The following is a 20,686-nucleotide window of genomic DNA, read 5'->3' on the forward strand; positions in this document are numbered from 1 at the left end:
TGTCATTGATATTGCGCACTTCCGGCTAACAATGGCGACATACCCGGAATATCAGAATGTATTCTCGCGAGAAGACCATATGGAATGTTCTGTATGCAAAATTGTTTGCTTAAACTTTCAGATTGGATAAAATCTATGTACGAGTAAAATTAAATTATTTCTTAAGATAGTTTTTGATGTGTGTTATTAATTATTGTTTGTTTTATTAAAATCGGTTGAGTAGTTTTGTGTAAATTTGATTTAAAGTTTTTTAAGCTCCGCCTATTAATGGGCGGAGCATAAATAACTTTACATCGAAATTCAAAGAGAACTATCAATCTTAGACGAATAAAACAAACGTTAAATTGTAGATGGTATTGTAGACTATTTTTCTAAAAAGGCGAAAAGTCGTTAAAGTCGAATAAAATAAAATTCAATCGTTTCCAGTCATCGAATTAAATTTTTATCAATGCGATAAACTGCATCGAATTGAATCGACAATCGAATCTAGTTTGAAAATGAACTATCAGGCGTGCAGCGTCGTCGGCGACGGCGACGAGCGAACACGACCGATAACGAGCAATATCGACATCGATAACTGGGTCAATCAATCGAAAACGCTCTAGCTTCGCAGCCGTGTAGAGAGTGTATACACTTTTGCGCTCGCTGCCATCCCTCATCCCTCAGGCACGTCGGCGAAACACGTACGCACAATTCGCGTCGCTGGAGTAGGCCTATTCGGGAACAGATCCGAGAGGAGCCAAGTACGTTATAGTGTTTGTTTGGCGCGTAATTGAGAACGTCGGATGTCGGATTCGCGCACGAGTCGACACGCTTTATTGCCGACTGTCGAAACGTGATGGCGGCCTGGAATAAAAATGTCGAGCCGGTCGACAATCATCGTTTACCGATCGCTTTCACTCTTCTTTGTTGAGTTTTTTTCTTCTTTATCATCAAAATGCTAATGTGTAGAGGGGAGAACAAATTGCAAAATTATCCACAAGATTTTTTCTGATTTTGAAATTTCGTGACTGGAATAATAATAATATGATAAATTTTGAGATTTTCTATTGATTTTTGTTTGTTTTATAAAAATCGCCCGGTTAGTTTCGTCACAATTCAAAGTGAAAGTTTTTCATGCTCCGCCCATTTTTTGTGACAGGAAATACCGTCATATTGAATAAGTGGGCGGGGCATGATGAAACTTTAAATTGAGATATCGTGGTGACTAATCAACGTAGAAAGTCGAAATAAACGCCAAACGCTTGAGAATACTTATTGCAACCGCCCACAATCAATAAAAGTAGCCAGACTATTTTACGAAATTATTTACGCTCTCGTTTATTTACTCCGAAGCTTTCACACGAAATAATTCATCTTGACGTTTCATACATTTATAATTTCATCAATAATTTTACTAAATCACTACGTATAGAATTATATAATTGTATTTTGTATAGGAAAATACGATAAAAATTCAAAAAATGCAAAAGTCACACAAATATAATTAACCCGGAAAAGCGGAGACAAAAAGCTAAACAAAAATACAATCATGCTGATTAAACATGCACGCGGGCGCTCGAGAGGGACGTTTCGCGCCGTCGAGTCGGACATCATTTATTCATTCGCGCCGCATCGCTTTCGGCCCGGTAACACGTCGGCTCAATATCGCGACGGGGGTGTGTATGTGTGTGGAGGTTGTTGCCGGCTGCAGGTACATCCGGCAGCGTATAATTTTGTGAGTGTGTAAGGATGTTTTACGAATTCAGACCGCGCTCGCGTTAAATGCACGCTAATTCACACTTCCCCAGCGATGGTCGGGAATCAATCCGGGTGGCATTAGAATCGAGGGGTGGTTGATTGCTGACTGATGTTACCGTTTTAAGCACTTAAAACTTCAAAAAGTTGAAAAAGTTTGCTGCAAAGTTTTAGTTTCAAAATATAATTCTTTGGAAGTAAAATTTTAAGGGATGAATTTTTGGGGTGTCAATAAAAGTTGGTAGATAGAATATTATACATAATATTATTTATCGTTTATAAAATTAAAATCGCATTATTAGTTTTGATGTTATTGTAGTTTAAAGTTTTTTATGCTCCGCCCACAGCGGATATTACGTCATATTTTTGGTAGGCGGAGCATAATAATTTTTAAATTTAAATATCTCCGTGAGTAATTATCGTAGAAAAGTCAAATAAACGTAGAATCCAAGCGTAGATGATGACTATTTTTTGTAAAACATAAAAATATGATTTTGTCAGAAAAAAAATGTACCACCATTTTTTCCCAGCGCAGACTTTCTGAATTTTATTTTATTTTTCATGTTTTCATCTTCATTCCGAGTGATATATTTATCACAATTGTATCCTACATCCTTATTTATGCATATGTTTTGGTGCGTGTCCGGCCGGAAGGACTAAGGTCCTTGAAAATCCTTGAGAACGTGAGAAACATTCGATCAGCTTTATATTCGTTTTATATTCGCTGCGTGACCCTTTATCCCACGCCCCGAAAAAAAAGGTTTTATTTTGTTCCTCCACTTTTTCTTTATTTTATTTTATTTTATTTATACTTTTGGCAGATACAATGCAATTTTCCGCCTTTATTAATACACACTGTATGTGTATAATGTAATTATATTTGTTTATTTTTTATGCGAGTAAAAGTTTTCGATTGTAATTTGCGTTTTGGGCACGTGTACGTGTTGTGCGGGGTGCGTGAGGTCATACAATATCATGAAATTATGAAAATCTGAAAATCTCGCGCCGAAGGGCCGGTTCATAATTACTCGGGGGTGGGTCGCGGGGGTTGCCGATTGTTTAATCTGAAATCTCAAACCGAGCGCCCGCCGCCGCCGCCATTTTGTCGGGTAAACACATTACGCTTTCAGCCGGAATAATCGACGCGATTTACGTTCGAAATAATCGAGCGTTTCTTATCGACAACGACCCTCGAGACCCTTTTTCACCCTGTTGTTTTTTCCTCTGTGTATGTATACCCACATATCGCAATTGTTTCACAGTTTATCACATAAATTTATTTCGGCTCAAAACGCGTAAACTTTTAATTTTTATCAATTTCGGGAAAATATTAATGCGACATATTTATTCAACCACAAAGTAAGATAAACGCCACAAATTGCCACTTTATTATTCATCCCTTAGCCGGCGAGCGACAATATTGATTTGAGCGTTGTTAAACAAATTGTTCGGTGTTATCAATAATTTATCAATGTCCGTTTGTTAAACTGTTTGTCGGAATGTTGATACAGCTCAAAACGAGGAAAAAAAACTTGAAGTGAAGCATTAAAAACTCGATTATGCAACCAATCATACACAAGTTGTTTTCCACGCACGCATTATGATTTTTTCTTTAACCTCAATTGTTTTTTACAGAAGAAAAAATTAAATACGTAATGATTAAGCGAGAAATTATTTAAAGTTTAGTTAGGTTGTATATATGTTTATATGTATTTTTTTTATTTTCTGTGTGTTGGTGGTGAGTTTTTTTTATAAGCACTGTTTATCGCTGATTTCTGCCCGCCGAGTTTAATAAGCATTTGCGACGTTTGCGCACGTAAAATTGCTACCCTCGCGTTCGTTGATTGCCTCCAAAGTGGTAAACTGGTAAAAGTGGTCGAGTAATAAAATTACCAACGCCGGCCACCAAACAATCACCCTTGCGACAAGCGACAACCACTCCAAGGGGGTGAAAACCCTTAAATGTGGACGTGTGCGCGTGTGAGAGCTTTAATGTTGTACTGTAATAAGGAAAAAAGTAGTTACTAAGTCCGCAGCCATCAATACACGCACATACATACATAGGCTTTCAAAATGGCGGCGCGTTAATAAAAATGCGATTTTCTTATCAACGTCGCGGAGGTTTATGATCTATTAATGGTTTTCGTTGGTATAATATAAAAATAATCAATGTACGCAACGAAAAAATATCAAGGATTGAATATTTGATTTATTACGGATTAGATTTATTTAATTTGGTTTAGTAGCGACATCTATGTATGGAATTTTATGGGCGGAGCATAAAAAACTTTAAATCAAAATTTAGAGTGAACTAATAAACGTAGAAAGTTGAAATAAACGGTAAAGGGTGAAGAATTTATTTGGTTTTTATATGAGGATAATGAGGATGATAAAAAATATATATCTTTATGAATAAATTAAATATTTTAGAGGTAATAAGTTGAGCGTCGTTTGGGATTGTAATGAAATGTGCGCATGTTTATCGTCGCACATAATAGACGCTCGTAAAAATCAGAAATTAACTTATGACGCAGCACGAGAGAACTTATTACTTATTACACGCATGAAAATACAATATGCAATAGTTTAGTGCTGCGTTTTGAAATCTCAAAGTTACGACTCGATTACAGAATAATGTTCGCAGCAGCGCCAGTAATAAAAAAAGCATGAATAAAACTTATTGGTAGAAATTGTGTGTGTAGTGCGCAAACATGATTACGAAAGTGACGCAACCTGGAGTGCCAGTGGAGTAAATGTAATCAAAACGAATAAAATAATAACGGTGAAAAAAAAGTTATCGAAAGGAAACGCAAATAAATCATGCGCATGAAACGTTAAACGGGGGAGTGAAGTAATGAAGTTTGCTTTTATTTCAACAAAAGTTTAATTGTTTGAAGTGTGTGTATACAGTGCGTTTTGGGCGGTTATAAATATTTTATGTGTACATTTTTGATATGAATACCGACGGCGTCATTATGAACATTCACTAAAGGTGAACAATGAGTATTTTATGAGCTATAGTTGGAATGTAATCGTATAAATGTCATGAATGTCATGAAAATTGAAAATGTTATATTACGGATGAAACTTTATTGTTTCTTTGTTTATATGTTGTATTTGGTAATTTTGTATTGATTAGCGTTTATTTCATGAAAATCGCGCTGATAGGTTAGCTGTAAAATGATATCAAAGTATATGCAACGGTAAAAAATAGAATAAACTTTTATATTGTTTTATTTCTTTACTTATTTGTTGTATTTAGTAATTTTGTATTGATTAGCGTTTATTTCATAAAAATCGAGCGAATAGTTTAGCTGTAATCTTAAATTAAAGTTTTTGCAGCGCCACCTATGCTTCCCATGGGCGGAGCATAATATTTTCAAATTAAAATAACTCGACAACCAAAAGAGGTAAAAACGTAGAAAAAACGTCGAATGATAAAGAATGTAATATATTAGTTGATTATCCATAGAAAACCCGAAAAAATTATCAAGGTTATAAGTATCCATTGTCCTTTACATACTTTTCACATTCAACTAGGCCGACACTCAAAGTAATAATTTGAATAAAAGCTGCTCACCAAATAGTCGACCGTCGGTTAACAATAACTGGAATAACAAAACGTACAAATAAGAAAAGAAAATTGATTAACAAATTGATCGCGACGTAGAAATTCCCTTTTCCACGTTGTAATGTATTTTCGTGTTTAGAATATAAAGGAAAAAAATAGAAAAATTCACAACCGCAACTCGAATTGAATTGTAATCTAAATACAATTAGTAGCAGCTCGCTCTTGAGGCTTGAGGGTGAGCGAGCGAGCGTGGGTGGTTGCATCATTAGGGCTATATGATTTTTTAATGCTCGCGCGTCAAAGTTGAAGCTCGGGAGCTTCATCGCACCGCGCGCGATACTGATACGATGTAGTAGTACGGATGCTCTAGGTACTTGGAGTCATACGCTGCTTCCTCCATATTCGAGCGGGTAGATGAACACCGACTGAATCTTTAATGCTAATGTGCGCTGAATTTCTCGCGCAGGCCCGGGCGCGTCGTTTTTACGATTTCATAATGGTTTTTATAATTGTGATAACTTCATTTGGCGAGTAATCGTCTGCGTCATTAAGCTGACGAGCGGGACGCGCCGAAATGAAACAAAATGAGCACACGCTCGAGTCGTATGCGCCGGAATGAGGGCAGTTTACGGCGTGACAATTTAACTTGATTTAACGAGCAGCTGTTACGTTTAGATATTACAGCGCTACCGTTTCTAATTATATATTTTTATTTATTTTTGGTTGAAATAAATATAAGTACGTAAAGTAGATAAATATAAAAATTTTAGCTTTTGCACGGTTTAAATTGGTTGAGTAGCTTTTATGTTCTAGTGATATAAAGTTTTAGCAGCGCCACCTAGGTCACTAGTGGGCGGAGCGTAAATATTTTTAAATTAGGATTACAGGAGAACTACTCAACGTAGAATAATAAAATAAACGCTAAAAATTATAAAATATTCAAAGGAAAGTGGTGAATTACATATAAAACATAAGAAAAATAAATTGCAACCTTTAATTTTGTTATAAAACAATGTTTTACTTTTATCTAACAAAGTATTTCAATTTTTCTTTGGTTTCTTGCATTTTCTTAAAGTTTATTGCATTAAAATCATTCGAGTAGTTTCTATGGTATATTGAGTCAAAGTTTTAGCAGCGCCACCTATGCACCTAGTGGGCGGAGCATAAATATATTTAAATTAAGATTACAAGAGAACTAATAACTTTAGAATAATGGAATAAACGCTAAAAATTATAAAATGCTTAAGGCAAGGTCATGAATTACATATAAAATGAAAAGAAATTAAATTACAAGTCAACATTTTTTTAAATGTTTAATTTTTACCAAATTTTTCTTGCAATAGTAAATTACCTACTCTTAAATTTTGTACCGAAACGAAACACAAAACGTAAAATGTAATACGTAAAAACATGAACAATAACAGCGTCGCGCACCCGCGCGTCTAAAATGCAGAAATGAGCAAACGAAGTAACATTTCAACATTTCATTTCATTACCGTGTTCGTTACGTACCCGCTTCGTGCGCGACACGCTCCAGTTGAAAGTACAATATCTCATTGTTTTGTTTGCATAATTCTACTTCTGTTACATTACACTAGCATATATTATAATGAATAAAATCTTAGTTAAACAAAAGTGGAAGCAAACCAAAGAAGTAAACCAATTACTTAGAGCAAAAGTAGCGTGAGTATTTTTTGCCATAATTTTTGTGTTTTTCTTTGGATAAACATATTTTTTAAATGTTTTTTATTCGTTTTCATTTGTTGCTCGTTCAATTTATTGTTGTGTTTTATGCGCACAAAGATAAAATGTTTTTCGGGATGTCATAAAACGTATGACAAAGCATAAAATTCGCCGAATAAAAAACAATTTTGTTAAAAACTCAATTAAAGCCGTTGCGGAATGTTTTATTTTCTTTCCAGCGTGAATTGTGAATTGAGAATAGATTGGAAAAATAGAAAATGTAGCGAGTATGCGCGCCGCCGTCGCCGCCGCCTCATTCGGTATTCCATCCATCGTCGCCGCAATAATAGTATGGGAATTGTCGGCGGCGATAACTTTCCGCGTGCGATAGTTTTCTTTGTGCAGTGTGCGCGGATGTAAAAGATGCGCGCCCGTCTTATTTTCGTACGGCGTGCTCAAACGGTGCGCGGGGAATTCGTCCGTGGCTCGATTCTCAAGTTCAAATGCATTGAATATTTTTATTTCGCGCACTCCGCACCGAAAACACGGAAGGGATTTTCTTTTATGTTCGGAAATGTTTTTTCAGACACAATCGCGTAAAAATACGAATTTAAATAGAATTTTAAGAATTTATGCTCCGCCCTATTTTAAACTCATGATTGGTTGAATATCTACGCATGCGCTGTAGAAGAATTTTATTTATAATCTTTTTTTGTTGAGTTTTCGGCGATAAATTTAGACTTTTCTTACCTGCGTCAGATGTCAAACGTTCGGCAAAGGTAGAGATGTCAGTTGTCGTTTTCGCACATAAAATATTTATCGATAATCAGCTACGGTGCTTGCGATTACGGGCGATTTTCGTTCGCTGCTTTCGTGAACGCTGGGGGTTTTTGACTGCTTTTCCGGGTTCTACCTGCCGAGATGATCCATTAGTTCGGATGACATCAGCCCTTTTGGGACGTGTCTTCTCACAACGGCACAAACAGAAACTAAACTAAACAAAACCAAACATTAAATATTAACATGGTAATGCTAAGCCTTAAAAAGACCCCAAACAATACAATTTCCTATTGTTATTCTTGTTATTATTACGGTACTAGTGTTTTAAAAGCCTCCGCGCACTAAGTATTTATGATTGCTTCATGTTTCATTGACTTTGTGCGGGAATTTTTTGCGTGCGCGCGTTTTCTCTTCGATCATCCCGACGAGTCGGGAGAGAAAATGGAGAAGCCGGTGTAGCGCCCGGGAATATAATAGACCTTTTGAAAGTAATCAAATTACAAACGTCCAGAAGCCGAGTACTTTTTCAACTTTTTCTTCCAACTCTTCTTCTTCATCTTAGTCTGGGGCACGTTTTCTTAGCGGAATACAATTCGTTCTGCGTGGATGCATCACATACGTTGTTATATATTGTTAGTTTTGTTCGGTCTTTTCCTCTACTTTTGTGCCTGCTACATCATACTTTGGTTATCAAACTTGACGTGCCGTTCTTTCATGCTATAAAGTGGAAAAGGAACAAGGTATATCGTAGATTTACGTCAAAATAGGTTATGGTTTAGTATATCACAGAAAAATACATATTTATTATTTTTTCTACTAAGAATTATGCATGTTATTAATATTATATTTATGTCGGTGCATAAAGAAAGTTTTTATTACTTAATTAGCATTTTTTTCATTAAAATCGACCGCGTAGTTTCTTGGGAATATTGATTTTAAGTTTTTAAAGCGCCACCTATCGGCGTAGTAGGCGGAGCTTGTTAAACTTTAAATTAAAATTACACGAGAACTATTCATCGTAGAATAATGAAACAAACGTTAAAATATTCTAAAATTTTGTGGTTATTTATGATGAAGTTTTAAATTTTATTCCGCCTACTTTTACATCATAAATTCGCGTTGTTTGTTTTTGTTGTTTTGCTCTTATCCCTTTGCGCGTTTTCAATATATTCGTTTAATATTTCACTCGAACGTGCTTTCTTAGCGGGTGTAACATTTGGTCAGTTCCGTGCTGCAGAGTTTGACGTTTCGGGCAGTCGTAAATTTCCCGCATAGGTCACGTCGCGTCCTTCGCCTCGGTGTTTTCCGGAAAACTAAAGTGAGATTCAGCATAAAACCACTTAAAATGAACAAACCAAAACAACAGAATCCAATTTCTGCCGCATTCGAACCACTCACATAACCTCAGCCAACAAATTTCATATTCTTAAAATATTAACGTTGCATAAAAATAAAAATAAAAATATAAGACGTGAATTGACATAGTTTACGCGTTGAAATATGAATGCAAACGGTGGCGCACATCAATTCCGGTGAAAATATCATGGCTATTTAAAAAGGCGTCTCGACATCCGTAATATTTATGAACAGGCGTCGCGGGAGCGTGCGCCCGCATCGACGATAGAATATTTGTCACTTTGTCGACGTGCGACATGTAAATTTATCCCAGACTCCTATTCACTATCCTAACTTACACCCACACACCGACAAATAGTTGCGTACTTATTGAAAAACTCGACTGCAAAGGTATATAACTTAAGGGTTGGTATACTATGCCATGTAGGGTGCGATAAACCAAGCTAAGTGGATGAGGATACACCGAGCGCACGGTAAAAAAACACAACAAACCAGGGGTGAGTTTTGCGGGATTAAAAGAAGATCCACGAGTGCGAAAAATGAAAGACGCGCGTGCGGTTGCAGAAATCGAAATTACACAGAGACACAGACAGACGAGGGAGTAAGGACAAAGGGTGCGGAGTGCTCAGACAATAGCATCCTCAAGTGGGTCGCGCATGCATGAATGCGAAATTCATCGTCAACTTGCATAGCGCGGAGAGAAGAGAAAAAAAACTTCACGCGCATGAAGATGTGAAGAATGTACTAAAGTTCCATTCTCCCGGATTGCGGAGTATTCCTTCATAAAGGATGCACGATGCACGAAGGACGTCGACAATGAGGACAGCTCAGAAATGCACGGATAGGTAAACCTCATATTTAGATGATTTTCTGTGTTTGAGACACGGCGGAGACACTCGGAGATTTGCATTGGTCGAGTTGCTTCCGCCGCCGCCGCCGCCGCGCGCGAATTTCAACCTCCACGGAATGAAAGCCGGCCGTAACGCTTTTATAAATTATTCAAGGTGGTCGGGTATTGATCCGCGTGCGCGGCGTCCTTCGCTCATTCCAATATACTTACTCTCCGAAAGTACCATAACCTCTACTTATATTACGATGGTCGGACCATGTCAAGACCTGTTACACAAATGACATTGATTTAGACTCTTGTAAATTCGCGAGTTAGTGGATGCAAATTTAGTTATAAACTAAAAGGGTCTTCTGTAATATGTTACAATAGCTGTCCTAAAAAAATAACTTTACTGGCTCTGTGCGCCCGGATGGAGTTCTGGTTCATGTTTGGTCTTATCTATGTGCTCGTGGAATTCCTCGGATGAGCAACGCTGAAAGTACTTTACCCTTTTGCGCTTTTTGACCCCTTCCATACGCCTGCGTTTTTCCACCCTCCCACTATGTCGATGTCGTAACGTAAACAAAATTTTCGACGGCGCTTAAACTCACGAAATTCCATTCTGTCAGAGACTGGGACACAATCACCTACAAGGAGTGAAGGAGGCACAAAAGATTCTACACGAGCTGTAAGAATAACATACAAAGTGTATCAGAAAATTTATTTTTGCTTTAAAATGATTTTATGCGGTTTATATGTTTTCTAACACTCGGTAGACTTGGAAAACACGAAGAGTCTATGTAAACGTGTCCGATATTCATGGCCCTCTACCTAAAAAGAGCCGCGTGGCGCTGGTAAACACGTGCTATTCAAACCCTTCTCGCAAGTCATCGCGCCTTCATTACAACATATCAGCACCTATAGAAAAAAGTTGAGTGATCGCTAAAATTCCATTCAATTCTGTATCAGACTAAATTTGAGCGTGATCTTGAATACTTGAAGTTTGTAAACTTTGACCGCCTTTGACCTAGTAAACCTTGGACAATCGTATATTCTGCAATAGTAAAACCTTATTTAGGTTTTGTGTCTTCTTGGCCTGGAAAAAACCAGTCGTTTGAGTTTATCAATTAGTCTAATGGCCCTTTTTGGCTTGCTTTGCCAAGATTCGAAAGTAATAAAGCCCGGAAAGGCTTACTAGATTACCAGCCAGCAATATTGGATATATAAAGGGTGTCACCCGAAATAAACCTATGTTATTTGAGCCCAAAAGTAAGAAGTCCTCTAGATTTTCAAACAGATAGTGCGAGAGGGTTGCATCCCATTTACATCCGTGATATATATCAGCCACTATCAGAATGTACCATCGACATTCTGTATCTTAGACTTGCGTGCGACCCTCACTGTACACAGGACTTAGAAACTCATGCCATCGAGGCGAATTCAATTGGAAACTTTCTCGACGCATCCGCGTATCGTGCAGCAATTTCTATAACTGTGTAACTGCACATTGCGAATGTCGGTGGAGGGGTCGCGTGTATGATATTGGGATAAATTTGTTTGGATTTGAGTTTGCAAATGGAGTTCAAGACTTTAACTTTTGGTTTAACTTTTGGCTTTTGGTTGCAAATTTCCGAACAAACAAACATTTCTCTCCGGGAAAAAATTGTAACTTGAATTTTTCTCATTTTGAAATATTGATATTGATGCTAAAATTACAAATGCGTTGGATGTGTTGGAGGGTTCCGGGAGAAAGTTGATTTCAACACTTGAATCCTTTTGGGTATGGAGGACCTCACCCATATCACAATTTACAACAGCGTGTCATGGATGAGTCCTGGAGATTAATATCCGTCCGGCTAGTCCTTGATTTGCATCGCATTATAGTTGAATCCTTTGCTTTAATCCTGATATCTACCGACCCGGAAGTAGATTTTTATGAGGATGTGCGGAATATGCTGAATATAGTAAAATGCGACGCGTTCGCGCTTAAAAGAAGGATGAATAACCTGTCGCGCACGTTTGAATTTAATTTAATTTTCGTCCTGACGCTGCCAGCGGGTCGTTATTGCCATTGCCATTGCCGGTGCTGTTACCCGCTTCACCTGCTGTCCTTATTCTCATCGCCATCCCTTCATAGTCATCGTCATCTACAATGTAATTTTGCTTGTAGCTCGCGCCGGTGCGCGTTTTGCACGTTTTCGGGGCCGGTTTTGTTCCTTTGCATGTCCTGCTGCGTCCTGCACACGGCACACGCTTTGTCCTTGAGTCGGTGTTTGCGCAGCGGCACTGAAATAACGAAATAAAACCGAGCGCTTTTAAATCCCGCCAGCCGCCCGTCAGAGTGACGCGTAAATTCGTCCTTGTTTTTGCGCGCCAAATGTGAGTCCCATGTTTGTTTTCAGCGATTGTGAAGCGCGCAAAAGGAGAAAATCAACTCGCGAATTTCTTTTTGTGCAACATTTGTTTTAATTTCCAGCAAACATCACTAAAATATACATCAGCATCAAAATATAAAATTCACCATCCTTAAAGAGTTTGTAATCTAATCTGGTGAATTTATTAGCTAAATTACGATAACAACCAGAAAATCTTCGTGGTATCGTTATGCTTGAAAAAATATCAAATAACATTATTTTTACATTTTCTGTACGGCGCATTCGAATTTCTCGATTCGTTCAGATCTGAAACCCGAAAAAAATCCACTTGCACACTTTTAGACTTGTCTTCTTGTGCCCATTCCACGCACAAACCTCTTTGTAAGATACCTCTCATGGCTTGCGAGATTTTCATTCCGTTGGCCTAGCCCAGGCGAATGAAACGTGAGAAGGAAAAACGTTGTCGACGGCGGCGGTGGCGGCGTCCCCAAACGAAATTGGAAAATCCGTGCAAACGCGCCGCGCACGCACCCCGGAAACTTTCGCAAACTTTCATCGCGTTATGAATTATTAATAATTCGCGGCGGCGGCGAGAGTGCGCACGTCCACGGTGTAAATCTCAGCGGTTTCGTCCTCGAACCCATCTCAATAGGGCACAAAACTAAGGTTAGGGTTGGCATTCTATCGAAGGATGATAGCGGGTGCCAGCAAAGGGGTGGCAAGTGGGATTTGATGAGAATATTTTCACCACCACAGCGGTAGTAAAAATACCTCAGACATCATTTAAGCGTATTCAAAGGATTTCTTTCCGCAGATATACAGTATGTCCAGAGATTTATTTGTCTTTTGAGTAAAATAATAATAATTCATCTGTTTGATATCAAGAGTAACAGAAAGACAAAAAAGTCATAAAATGATAAATATCATGATTTGGTTATAAACAACAGTGAATATTTTTCCGGCGCTAGATGTTGAGCTGTTCGCCAAAGCATAAACACACTGCAAACGGCGGTTGTTTGTATATCTGCTCACAGTGCTAGCCTTAAGAAATGGTGGCGGAGCGTATAACTTGATATTTATCACCGTCGTTGTAGTGCACCGCAGTCGAATGCAATGCTTTCCTGCGCACGCTTTAAAACCGAGAAGAACTAGTTTCCAGCGAATGGAAAACGCCAAGACTAAAAGACGCCATATTTTACCGCAGAAACTCTTGTGTTCTTCAAAACTAAAAGCATAGTGTCACACTTTAGTTACTTCTTGCATTTGGGTTTCTAATTCTAAGTACGAGTAAATAATAAAATATACGTGATTTTACATTAATTAATAAATTAATGTTAATGATGTGACGTTATAATTATTTTAATATTTATTCTACGTGTAATTAATTAAATATTTATGGGGATATTCATTGCGTGTGGAAAAATGATTTGCTTTTGAAAACGTGATGGTCCCGTGTTTGTTTAGTCTTCTTGTTTTCCGGTTTTCCTGTTTCGTTATACAACTGCAGCCGGAATTAGTTACAATTCGTGCAGCTTATTCTATGCGGCCATACAAATCGGCGTCGTTAGTGCCTGCACCGCTAACTACGCACCATCGATATTTGATGGCCAGTTTAAAGCGGCGGGCGGGTGGCACGGGGGCGGTTCGGCAAACATTACTACCACCGCAATTCTCGATTCAATTCGATATTCGAGGATTCTACCGGTGGACAATTTCCATTCGATTTGGATTTCACATAACATAAACTCAGTGAAAACGAATTTTAAATAAAATTATACAGTGTGTTGATAGTTTTTGTTCTGTTTTATTGATTAGAATTTTTTGTTTTAAAATCGATTGAATAGTTTTTGTGTAATCTTGATTTAAAGTTTTTAAAGCGCCACCTATGTAAAACTGGCAACACTGTTTTGTTGTGTGTCATATTCATGGGCGGAGCTTATGAAACTTAAAACGATGATTACAGGACAACCCATTAACCTAGAGAGCTAAAATAAATGGCAAACCAAAATTGCAAACATTAGTTATAATTAGTATTTAATTACGCCCATCTTACATTATACACACTCGTATTATTTTATTATTAAAACGTCTTCAAAATTCCATCCCCTTTTCTTTTCTTTCATTCCACGTTAATTTTAATATAAAACCTCCGCGCGCACGCCGGTGCTACCCGAGGTTTGCATTTCAGTATTCTAATTTAATTGCAATTTTCTTGCCGGCTCGCTTTAACGTCCCGCGCCCTCCGGCCACTTCAGGTCGAGCATCAATTTCGTAAGGGATGCTTGTTGCGTCCTTCTCGTTCATGTACCGGCCCCCTCATCATGTTGGGCTGCCCCCTGCCCTCTTCACCAATGCAATTATGCGCGAAACTTTCTTAATTTCTATTTGCCTGCAAAATTACGCATATCGAAAATAGCGACTGGAACAAACATGTGCTATGTATGCATTGTGTGTTGCCTATGTTTGCGAAACATGGCAGCCAGGTGCGCGCGCGAAATAATTGCCGCCGGATTAATTCACAATTTGCGAGCGCAATTTGTGAGAGAAACATGTCGGGCATCGAGTTTTGCATTTTGCATTTTGGGAATAGTACAAAATGAACACAACAACAGCCCAAACTGTTGTTAACATTTTGTTGTTTGCTGTTACAATAATCATTGAATTTTGTTGAATTTATAGTTATCAGCAATTAAATTGAATATTTTTTGTTTTATATATTTACATATAATTTTTAGTAAAATTGTTATTTTGTGTTGTTTCAGTTGCCTGCTCAACAGTTACGGTGACAAAATGTCAGGCGGCGCTGCGTACGCTGCAAGCGTTCCCGTTCTTCAAGCCGACGTGCCTCTGTCGGGAGCCGCACGTCGATCCCGAATGCAATTCGTTTCGGGATTTCCTCTTCGATCATCCCTGTGTGTTTGTGCTCAAAAAAGGTTAGTAGCAATCATTTTTACTATCCCACCACGCCATCTACACTCAAATAGTTGTGGTAAATGTTTTATAAAACAGCTACAATTAAATTGGTTGAATGTAATAAATCAACGCTGTTGCACTTTGTCTTATTGTGTCCGACTTCTTGTAAGTGTATGTGTGTCTGAGAACGATGCAAATGCTTTGTCAAATGACCGTTCCTCTCTCTGGCGGTGATAAATTGAACGGGATTGAGACCTCTCTCCGGACTCGATTCGCGAACTCGACTCGACTCCCGGTCTCATCCCGACTGATGCGCACTTTTCAGGCAAGACGAGTTCCTATTATGCCCGGCGGCCATCAGCGTCCGGCGTCCACTATTAGCCGCTCTGATTAATCGCCATTGCCCGATGGGGAATGAGAAACGAGGAAAAATCTCAGCAACAGACTCGCCGACTGAAATTTTTCCGACTTTTTTCTCTCGCAGGCGGAAAAAAAATCCTTTGAAGTGTAAAAATCCTAAAAAGATTATTATTTTCAGAAAAAGATCCTTATCCTGTGGACGCATTGCCCACGTGCAATCACGCACTGTCCGTCTGCCAGCAGGAGAAAAAATGTATCAAACTGTACGACGATTTCAAGTTGAATTGCAAGGTGCGAGATAACAAATGCCGAATGGAGGACAGGTAAGTGAACATAACCAATTTTAAGCACAAACCCTTTTAATCTATGAATATTTATATTGTGTCCGACAGAGGTCTCTGTCATGATTCGTGGGCGAATCTGCGACGCTCGCCGATGTTCGGCTGCATTTGCCCGAACAATCACATGAAAAAGCGTTGCGATCGCATCTTCAGCATGGTCAACCACAATCCGTGCGTTGGTAAGTACTCTCGTCTGCATCTACCCCCGCGGGCTCTACCACCCATTTCCCTATTCCATATTCCTCCATCAGACTGTGTTACGAAATTTCTTTCAGTACTACTCTAAAATTACTCTCGAATTAAACCGGATTGATCGGAAGTTAACTATTCTCTATCTACTAGTGAGCAATTAGTGCAGGTTTCACATGAATGCCATTATCACAATTAATCACTCACCATTTCGAACTAATCATTCAACATACTACATCACCTGTTATGTCATTAACCGCTAATGCTATACTGCTATATTGCACCAGATTTTAGATTTTTGCATTTTGCTCATTTTACATTTTGGCATTTTGAATGGACGTTGGTTGAGGTTATGTCCGTCACGGACGTAAACGTGTGTGCCGTGCGGTCAGTTAGGCAATTATCTACGCTCGAATCGACACGCACGAAAATTGCATTACCAGATTACTTTTTTTGGTGCAAATCTGAATTGAATCTAAACTATATATTCTGTGTATATGTTTATATTATTTTTTGTTTTCTGATGAACACACTGTATTGCACTATTATTGCACTTGGTTTGTCTTTGCACTCTCTGTTTCAGACCTCCTTCCGCTCACATCCGGCATGCTAGATGCACAAAATCACGACCGCGAGTTTTTCGAAAACTTCTGGTCCCCACCGACGAATCTCTACCCGTATTTTCTTTTTCACGATCCACAAAAGTCAAAAATTGCAGACGTCGATTCAGATTCAGATTCCGTCGCCGATTTCGAATCGGAGAAGGAATCTGAGTCCGAATCGGATGAGTTTTTCAATCCTAACCTCACTTTTGAGCACGAGCACGATCACCAGCACCAGAACGCACCCTTCAGCACTGTAAGCACCGGCTTGGGCAACGACACCGCTGGCAACGTGAACAACCCACGTCACGGTAATGATTATTTTTATTTTTACTACACCTCCATACAATCATAACCACACTCTGGCACTATTTTATATATGAATTTATATATTACTAGATTGTATTGTTTTTCTGTTTTGTTGTTCGTTGTAAATGTTTTGTGTGCGTGTTTTCATCCCCCGCCGTCGCGTAAGGTGTGTTTGCGGGTCGGAGGAAGAAGTTCGGTGGAAATGCCGGCGTCCGTCGTTCATCCGCTTGTTTTGCAGTGAAGGCTGGGGTGGTGGCCGAGGAGGGCGGTTCGGTGGCGGACCTGGGGCCGCTCGGCGACGGCGACGCGGTCGAGAATCCGCTCGTCGACGCGGCGAATGGCCGTGAGGCGCACGCCGATCACGATCGCGTCAGCGTCAGCGTGCTCAAGCACCGCGCGAGGCCCCACCACGTCGACAACCCACACACCCACAACACCAACAACAACGTCGAAGAGGACGATCTGGACCTGATCATGCCGCCCGCCCAGCATCAGAAACATCAAAGTACGTATTTGGTCTAAAAGTCAACGACAAAACGGGCAAAAATCAAAAAATAATTACCATAAACCAAAAAAACCCTTCAAAATTTCTCAACATGTGACCGTAAGTACACTCATAACCTCACTTGTCAACTATATAGATATTCAAAACATGTAAACTTATTTCGTGGTACGTTGTCACGTATCACACACGCGTTTTGACAGATTTATCTCGTTCCAACCCCGAGATTAGCTTATCACGAAGAGTGACGGCCGACTGCCCGACGCTATTCAATTGTTTATCTGGACACACGTGCGGTCGGCCATGTTTCCGAACGTGATTCCGCCGAAACATTTGCACCACATTGTAAACACCCGACAGAATAAACGTCGCCATTTTGTTTCTCATCATCTCCGTAGCCGTACATTTTACCTTTTGTAGTTTACCACTGTAAGCTGATCATGACGATATTACGTAAACCAGTTTTTAGTGCACTGTGCAGTATACTTACTAAGGTTGAGGTTATGCAGCCCCTGGCACCACCGTAGAATGCCCGCCGCCATGCCGCATGCCGACCACGTGGCCGAGAGTATACATTTTTTGGCAGTTTGACAGAAAATTGACAGCACGCAAATCGTATCATCCTCATAATCTATTTATCTCTTTCTATTTATACAAAAATATTTAAATATTGTGTGTGTGTGTTTTGTTCTCAATCAAGATGGCGCACGCAATACCAACGTTACTTTGTACATGTGTGTATTTACCAATTCCGACCGGATGTAACCAACCATTTTTGTTTGTGTATTTCTCTTGTGTATCTCTTGGTGGGGCAGTGTGCGTCACATGCCACGTGGTTTGACGTTGACGGTTTTCAGGCTCCACGGATCCGGCGAGTCGCAGTGCGAACGGCAATCACAGCACTTCCGATGGCGGCACCACCGCTGTGGCGGAGCAGTCAAAAGTGGTATTTCAAAGTACATGCCACGTGGCGATGGAGAGCTGCCAGCAGAACTACAACTGCCGCATGATGCTGGCGCCCATTTTGCACCACTGTGATATGTCACGGTGTAATCGTAATTCGTGCATGGAGGCGCTGCAAGCGTTCTACCGGAAACCGAGTTTTCCGTGGAACATTGAGATTGCGTTCTGTTTGTGTAAGAAAACAGATAATAAGCATGATACGTGCATGGTGGCGCAAGAAAAGTTACATCCGGTTTGTGCGCAGCGCATAGAGGGCGCTCCACAGCCGACATGTTTGAGTTTGGCGGAAACATGCAGGGAAAGCAAAGAATGCAGGTTAGTAAATTATAATTAATAATTTAAAACAATGTAAAACAATGGTTTTATAGAGCGCGTTTGGAACACTACGAGCAATCATGTGCTGTGGACAGTGTGACCAAAAAATGCGCAGGGTCACCTTCAGATTGTCGCATGGCAATGTTAGGTATACTTGGGACTGACCTCAGGACCACTTGTGCATGCAAGGGTACTGACATGACCCAACTTTACGAATGCCTAGGATGGCAGAGACTCCTCTGGGTCAATCCTTGTGTTGGTATGTCAAACAAATAACCTTACTTTACAGTTTTAAAATCATAATATTCTACAGTTGAGTCCCAAAAAGACTTCCACCTAAAGAAAGCAGCAAGCCTCGCACAGTTAAGTACAACCTCAACCACTCCACGAACCACCCCCCGGTTGAGAACCACCCAACGTGCTGTAATCATTCCTACGACAACTCCGGCGCGTGCGAGTTATACTCTTCCACAGCAAATTACAATGGTAGCACCGCCTGCAACTCGTCCTACGACTACCACAACGACAACCACTACAACAAAACCCACAACTACTCCAACTACTACGACGGAGTTTATCCCTCCGACTACGACGACAAAAGCTACGACGACCACGACAACAACCACTACGACCACGACGACTACGACCACGACTACCACAATGGCGACGACTACGCTTCCTCCGAGTAAGTACTCTCGGCGTATGATGGATGAGGAAATTGCTCATCAAATATTGATTGTCATTTAAATTCTCGTTACAGAGTATTGCGTTGTCCAGCGACCGCAGTTTCCTGATCAATATATTCGCGAGGGTAGTCTTCGGCGGGTGAGTTTCGAGAAGAAATTTGAGTTTTATTGTCGCATATTTCCAAATTTCCAAGAATTTCCAACCCTTCAAACACTATATTAACATTAATCAGATTATATCAACGTTGCGTGCTGTCCCACTCAGGAATGGCGACTTGCGTGTGCGTTGGCACTCGTAAAACGCTGAATTAAATTTCCAGAGCACGCGCGCTCAAGCTTCATATTTATACACTTGATATTTTCATTTAGAGAGGAAAAAACTAACATCGGACGGAATGCGGCAATAAAATAAATCATACAATATCCAACATAACCTTCAAATGACACAATGACATAATAATACATAACCTTAATCGATGACTTTTGTGTGTTTCTGGTTAGATTTACCACGAAGATGAATTCGAGTGCTCCGATGTGTGCGAATGCGAAGTCGGGGAGAAGCTAGCGTGCAAAACAATTTGCATCGATAGAATGCCATGCAAGACAGAGTTTGCATTCTACAATCATGCCGCTCCGGCATATCAAGCGTACCGCGGGCGTTGTCTGTGTTACTCGGGGCGCTTCATCTGCATGAAACCAGCGCCGAATGAGTACTCCTTACCACAGGGTGTGTTCCTATTTTTGGGTTACTCCGAAGTGGACGAGCGGGAACTCAATAAAAATCATACGAAGATTGTTATTCAGGATGTCGTCCATGCGCTGCAAGAGTTCATATTGAACGAGGCTACGAATGGGGTGAGTGGTGATTGTATTTTTGCAAATGCTCTATCATTGATTAGGGGTTGAATTGCCGGCCGTTAGATTAATTCAAATTAATTGATGGCCGGAACGAGTTTTGCGTGTGACCGAAATTAATTCAATTGAATCAACCCTTTGGTGCAAATCTTGCCGGCATAAATTCGCGCGCGCGACCGAATGTTTCCGATCGAAAAGCACACGCAGGAGGAACAATATCGAATTCGATTGTATAATTGTATAATCCGTATTAATCGCACCCCACCACAAATGGGGTGTAATTGAAACCTCGGCGATTCCGACACCCTCTCTCGCGCCAA

The 20,686-nt window shown here is 39.8% G+C and overlaps 1 protein-coding gene across 6 annotated transcripts in view; it reads left to right on the top strand.

Annotated features, from left to right (window-relative positions):
• The window catches only part of LOC135797891 (uncharacterized), a 93,505-nt gene that overhangs the window by 67,576 nt on the left and 5,243 nt on the right, over positions 1-20,686 (top strand). For 3 of the 6 annotated variants that reach the window (XM_065310470.1, XM_065310471.1, XM_065310469.1), the window contains exons 3-12: positions 15,094-15,264; positions 15,783-15,927; positions 15,997-16,124; positions 16,718-17,047; positions 17,284-17,550; positions 18,405-18,825; positions 18,879-19,084; positions 19,139-19,510; positions 19,586-19,650; positions 20,013-20,366. In XM_065310470.1, the coding sequence (XP_065166542.1) occupies positions 15,094-15,264; positions 15,783-15,927; positions 15,997-16,124; positions 16,718-17,047; positions 17,284-17,550; positions 18,405-18,825; positions 18,879-19,084; positions 19,139-19,510; positions 19,586-19,650; positions 20,013-20,366 (2,459 nt within the window). The remainder of the gene's footprint in view (positions 1-15,093; positions 15,265-15,782; positions 15,928-15,996; positions 16,125-16,717; positions 17,048-17,283; positions 17,551-18,404; positions 18,826-18,878; positions 19,085-19,138; positions 19,511-19,585; positions 19,651-20,012; positions 20,367-20,686) is intronic. The other 3 variants (XM_065310472.1, XM_065310473.1, XM_065310474.1) reach the window with 3 other exon arrangements.

The sequence above is a fragment of the Atheta coriaria genome, unplaced genomic scaffold, assembly GCF_025399875.1.
Source record: "Atheta coriaria isolate IRGN ID8LTWV9N9 unplaced genomic scaffold, Caltech_Dcor_3.1 hic_scaffold_8_pilon, whole genome shotgun sequence".
Classification (NCBI taxonomy): Eukaryota; Metazoa; Arthropoda; class Insecta; order Coleoptera; family Staphylinidae; genus Dalotia; species Dalotia coriaria.